General features: G+C 39.3%; 1 protein-coding gene across 1 annotated transcript; it reads left to right on the plus strand.

The window, feature by feature from the left end:
- Positions 1–235: 235 nt before the first annotated feature.
- RHEBL1 (RHEB like 1) lies at positions 236–4,386 on the plus strand. Its single transcript, XM_075198027.1, has 8 exons — positions 236–385; positions 1,606–1,677; positions 1,768–1,835; positions 1,915–1,997; positions 2,179–2,235; positions 2,841–2,888; positions 2,990–3,074; positions 3,515–4,386. Exons 1-8 carry the CDS (start codon positions 334–336, stop codon positions 3,602–3,604), a joined length of 555 nt encoding a protein of 184 aa, XP_075054128.1. The 5' UTR covers positions 236–333; the 3' UTR covers positions 3,605–4,386.
- The last annotated feature ends 1,697 nt before the right edge of the window (positions 4,387–6,083 follow it).

Below are 6,083 nucleotides of genomic sequence, written 5' to 3' on the forward strand. Positions count from 1 at the left end.
GCCTCCCGTGGCCCCGCCCAGTCGCATGGGAAAGCGGCCAATCACAGGGCTCCGTTTGTTTACTCTTTCCACAAACCCAAACAATGAATTAACTAGCCGCTGCCTTCATCCCTCCTCACATTGGATACCTGCAGACCCTGTGACCAATCAGAGTCTGCTATTCATTTTAGGTGCCTGCTGACTGGACAGAGCGGGCCGATGGGCGGAGAAGGGAGATAGGGCTTCTATATTTGACCCAAAGACCGCGCTGCTGACCATAATCCTGGTTCCTAAGGGTCACTCGGTCATCTCCGCCTGTCTCACGCTGCTTGGCTGTAATCTCTGCTGGTCAATATGCCTCTAGTCAAACACCGCAAAGTTGTGATGCTCGGATACCCCTCAGTCGGTAAGTTGCTGCTGCAGCTTTATTGTGCGATGTTTAAGGTCTGTAATAGGTGTTTGCTGGTTATAGGTACATATGTTTATGGAGTTTCCTCTTTTACATCTTGCAGAGAGAAATCTAATCTGTATAATGCTGATGGACGCTGTGTGTGTCCTGTTACTGCGGCACTCTGCGATTGTCTGTTGCGACAATAATGTAGCATGTCTGGTGTGGCTTTATCTGCTTATTACAGTGAGCATTGTGTGGTTTGCATCTTATTATAGGACTCAGGTTTTTATATTGTTATATTCTATGTGTAGTGACGCTTGTATGTACTGTGCGTCTTTTTGGTGGCAGCTTGATGGTACATGCGATTGGGATGCGTTGGTCGGTAGTGTCGCTTCCTGTATAATATGGGAACGAATTGTGTGTTTGATTTACTATGTGTTGCACGGCAAGTGCTGGTTTGTGATAGTTTAGTGTTGTGTAAGGGGAGGGGGCAGGAATGGTCTCTGTTATGGGGAGGTCTAATTCTATGTATATTGACTGCCATGTTGTGCTGGTGGGGGATGGTTTGTCTGCTGCTGACTCTTCTACAAAAGAGCCTTACGTTTCCTTTTTTGTGTATTGGGGGGAGGAGGAGGAGAGTATGTGTGGTATGGTGTTCTCCTTAAATACAATTGACCTACTACTCCCTGATTAATTGATTATCTGTTTCTCGGCTGCCTATTTTTTTTTTTTTTTTGTGCCTTTGCATAACCAACAGCTACCAAGATATAACAGGTTATTATTGGCCAAGCCTATGAGTCCTGTGATAGAAGTGTTCAGCCTTATTGCTATAGCAAAAGCCTCATTTGGAGGCAGTCTTTTACTCTATTGTCCCATTTAGATTTACATTTGTGTAGATCCTCTCCTGGCTGTTAGTGTCTCAGTCCAAAATTTAAAACTGGCCCAGTTTGTAGTTTTATGTGAATTTTATATTTGAAATTCTGCTGATATGTGTTTAGGTTCTATAGATACTTGTTCATAAATAGTAGAACATGAACCTCTAAAATGTTGGGCTGTATGTCTTTTTAGAATCATCATTGCTGGGTTTCTTGTGTACGTTTTAGACGTGTAGCCTAATTTATAGAATGCTTTTGTTAATTGAATAGCCCACTCTGCTATATGTATTCCCCAATTTTCTAATATATCTCTATCTCTATCTTATATTTTATATTTTATATTTTTTTTGCTGTCTACAGGTAAATCTTCATTGGCTCAACAGTTTGTCTCTGGAGAGTTTCCTACGCAATATGAACCTACCATTGAAAACAGTAGGTGTCCTAAAGACTAAATTTTTCTAGAATACTGATCTAATTCTACTTTTAGACCCATGTAAAATTACTTTATCTTTCTATGTATAGCTTGGAGCAAAACCTTTGTACTGGGCACTGATGAGTTTGAGTTGGATGTGGTGGACACATCAGGACAAGTAAGTTTAGTCTTTAGCCACTATAACTTTCTACATTTCAGCATATATTTCACACGCCTTTTTTTTTTATGTTTTTCAGGATGAATATTCCCTGCTCCCTCAGTCCTTTATTTTTGGAATACATGGATACATTGTAGTCTACTCTGTGGCTTGTTCAAGAAGGTAATCTCAAATTCCCTTTGGAAAGTACTTATTGGTCACTACTGTTAAGTGCTGCTGCGCCCCCTAGTGATGATTTTGGTGAAACCCAATTTCTTTATGGGATATATTGTTGGGTCTAATATAGTATAGCTATTGTTATAGTAATCTTGTGTAACTTTATTGCTTTTTATCTTATTCACAGCTTCCAGATTGCAAGTGGATTATACAGGGTGCTTACAGACAGAAGAGGGAAGTGTCTGTAAGTTTCAATTAAATTTTTTTTTTTTTTTTTTTTTTTATCCCGCTGCTGGCTCCAATATACCTCATCTGTGGTCACTATCAAAGCTGTATAAAGAGCACTTGATTGCACAGGAGCTGCAGTCAAACCCATCATGCACTGCATACACAACTACTTTCCAGCTGCTAGTGGGCAGTTCAAAACAAGGGATAGGGTGTGGTGGACAATACTCCCAAGTGCCTTATACTCTTAAGCAGTGGCTGGAGGTGGGGGTGTATACTGTTTTGTTGTACCACCACCTCTCCTGCCTTCTTTGTAAAACTCCATTCACTTATGTTCCCATTACTTTTTTTTTTTTTTCATACTGCCACTTTAACCACTGCTTTTAAGCATTTAACTGTAGAAATTATATATATATATATATATATATATATATATATTTTCGTTCCTTCCTTTGACACCATCCTAAAGTATGACCACACAACTGCAATGTTCAATTTTTTTTTCTGTCTTGAAATAGGGATGGTCTTCAAGTCATGGTTAGCTTGGTCACTTTTTTATTTTCTACAGTAAAAATTGTCCTGTTAAATTATTTCAATGTGCTTAACTGATCTCTTATCTTTCAGCATGCCTATTGTCCTTGTGGGGAATAAGATTGATCTCCCAGCCCAAAGGTATGTTTGTGTATATTTTAGATTATATATATATATATATATTTCGTTTTTGTTTTTTTTTGTTATAACATGATATGAAAATGCCTTTATTCTCCCTTTAGTCGTCAAGTGAAAACAGAAGATGGCAAGAAGTTGGCTGACTCCTGGGGAGCTGCCTTTATTGAGGCTTCTGCTAAAGACCCAGATGTAAGTATTGACACCCTGTCCTCTGTGCATTTTATTACATACATATGTGTACCGAATATGATAACTTCAAAACTGTAGCGCAGGCTGGGTCTGATTCCTGTTGCGTATCTCGCATGAAATGAGCCAAAAGGAAGGTACTTTAATTATACTGTATATGTAAAGTTTGGACAAATGTTCACATGCTTGAATTGATCAAGAATGTACCATTTGTATGTGATGTGACAGTATGGATTGTTTTAGATTTGTAAATACTATAATACAGCTTCTGCCAATATAACTACAAACAGCTGGTGCTCATTGTTTATATTCTGTAAGGGGGGAAAAACAGGTGTAGTTTTATATGGCCATTTTTAATTCCTTGTGTGCAGTGTGTTCTTAGAACTGTAGATTGTCACACATACAGATAAGGTGTCTCACTAACTGCATCTTGTCTATTACAGGTAAGCAAACAGATATTCACCAAAATTATTGAGGAAATTGATCGTGTGGAGAGATCCTTCAGCGATGAGAAGAGCTGCCAGCTGATGTAACAGCAGCCTTGGTCTCAGACCATTGGCTGCTGGCTGTTTGGCTTGGCCACAAGATGTGGGGAGATCCATGTAACTATATCAATGCAGTCCCACTGGATTTGGTAGAGGGACATGTTAACACTGTTTCTCTGTCTGTCCAGTCCCTTTTCCCTGTACTTTGATAAGCTGTTTTGCTTCATGCCACTTTGCTGTCTGTGCTGCCCTAAATTGGCACAGGCTGAGACACTGTAGGGCTCGGGTATGTACCTGTTGATCAGTTTGCACAAACTTGCAGCCATAATGTTGCTGTATCTACTGTTTTCTTCTGTGTGATTTTGTTTTGTGAAATGCATAATCTGTTAATGATTCTATTTATGTTATTATGAAAGGCTGTATTTGGGCATTAAATGTGAATGGGGTGGGTAAGTGTGCCCTGGTTTCTGGTAATGTTTAAATATTGTATTGACCCTGGAAATGCTGCAGTTTCTCTAACCACCTTTCATAAGGGGGCAAAAGGTGAAATACATTGTTTACTTTTTTCAGCACTTGGATCTCCTTAATGCTGAATATTGTTTTATATAAATGCAAAGCCTTGGAAAATACTTGATTACATGTAGTTGTGCCTTTTTTTACAGTTATTGTGGCCAGTATGGTCATTGAGCCCAATCCCAGCAGGGTCAAATGTGTTTTGCTTTTTGTTTTATTTTGGTTTTTTTACTACATATTGGGCACATTCATATTTACGGGTTGTTTTTGTAAGTTGTATGTCAATGGAAGATTAAATAAAGCTTTGATTTACCTTTTATTGCTTACATTCATTCTTACCATGGTTTCTGATACTTCACTTCAGCTAAGTAAGGGGGGGGGGTCCTTCTTGGTGTTAACACAAACACCAGTTAATTTCACTACTTTGAAGTGTGTATAAATCTGGAAAATGTATCTTAACCTGCCTATTTTCCAAACCCTCAAAGGTTTGGTTAAAAACATTGGTCTAAGGTGCACTTCTGTACCAGACCAACCAGGGGGTATATGTATCAAGGTGAGTTTTCTGTCTGGTTTGCAAAACCAATCCGATTCTAGCTATCATTTATTTAGTGCATTCTACAAAATGATAGCTAGAATCTGATTGGTTGCTTTAGGCAACATCGCCACTCTTCAAACCCACCGGCAAACTCTTGGCTTGATACATTTACCCCCAAATGGTAATTGGCTTTTATGTGTTTAGATGGAAACAAGCTGACTGATTTATGGTGCTATCGTGCTAATATTTATGGCTCTTCAGGTTGATACAATATGGGGTTTTCTTTATGTACAACTAAGGGTCCTGCCCTCCTACTTGGATCACAATGTCGACACACTTGTCACTACTACTATTAGGTCTTATGTCTCCACTTAAAGCTTGGTCAATTGGAAGAGGCATCCTTGATTACAAGCAGTGAATGGTGTTGGAAAGCTGGGAGAAGTCATTGTGCTTGAGTGTTTAATTTTTGTGTTGGTTTAAACCAAACCTTTCACTAGAGGCCGATGTCAGTCCACCCTGACAGACTTTACTTTTCTAACTTTATTGTCTGGCTAAAGTAAATAACCACAAACTTGTTTGGGGAAAATATAAAATGTGATTTATGTAGGCCTTCCATCAACAAAACTAGAACAGGTGGACAGTAATTCTGTATAGTCCCATAATCCTCTTGTGTTACAGTATATACATTTATGCATGGTTTTGGAGCGCTATTTCCAGATGTAAACAATGTTTTCTCGCTGGCCAAAACCATCACCTCTTTCAGTAGTAGTTGGATTTAGACTAATCAGAATAAAACTATAAATAGCACCACTTTTATGTGGATGTATTACAGATCTCCTTGCATATACTAGACAAGGGGTTGGCAACCTCTTACTGTCAGCGTGCCAGCTAAAATCTAGTGAAGCACAGGTGTGCCAGTTGGGGTGTGTGTATGATATCATTACTGGGACAGGCAAACATTCATGTTGTGCCCCTGCCCCTTCTTTATTATGCCTCATAGCTGTGGCCCCAATTCACATCATGCCCCATAGTTATCCCCTGTATTCATAGTACACCAATTAGATGTGTCCCTCAATTTTTAGTGCTACTCTTACTTGCCATTGGAGAGACGTCTTCCGTTCCAGAAACCTGAGCTGCTTCAGTATAGCAGCAGTTGTCAGCTGCTTTAGTGAAGCAACGTCTGTGTGCCATGGGTTGCCAAACCCTGTATTAGACAATACTTTAGCCATATACACAGCTGTAGCCATAAACCTTGGCAACAGTGCACTCTTTTCAAATTCAACATTTCCTATAAACATAATGTGAGGGTAACTGTATTTGGTCTCCACAACTCAAAACTGAGTCTGAATTTAATGCTGTATATAATTTTAAATAATGAAATAAAAAAATAAATGGCATTATCATCGTGGGCAGTGGTCTTAGTGGTTAGCACTTCTGCCTCACAGCACTGCGGTCATGAGTTCAATTCCTGACCATGGC

This window comes from Mixophyes fleayi, chromosome 2 (genome assembly GCF_038048845.1).
Source record: "Mixophyes fleayi isolate aMixFle1 chromosome 2, aMixFle1.hap1, whole genome shotgun sequence".
Classification (NCBI taxonomy): domain Eukaryota; kingdom Metazoa; phylum Chordata; class Amphibia; order Anura; family Limnodynastidae; genus Mixophyes; species Mixophyes fleayi.

Coding starts and splice junctions, on each gene's coding strand:
- RHEBL1 (XM_075198027.1), top strand. CDS start 334: ATGCCTCTAGTCAAACACCGCAAAGTTGTGATGCTCGGATACCCCTCA. Junction 2,236..2,840: donor GACAGAAGAGGGAAGTGTCT/GTAAGTTTCAAT, acceptor CTTATCTTTCAG/CATGCCTATTGTCCTTGTGG. Junction 2,889..2,989: donor ATTGATCTCCCAGCCCAAAG/GTATGTTTGTGT, acceptor TTCTCCCTTTAG/TCGTCAAGTGAAAACAGAAG.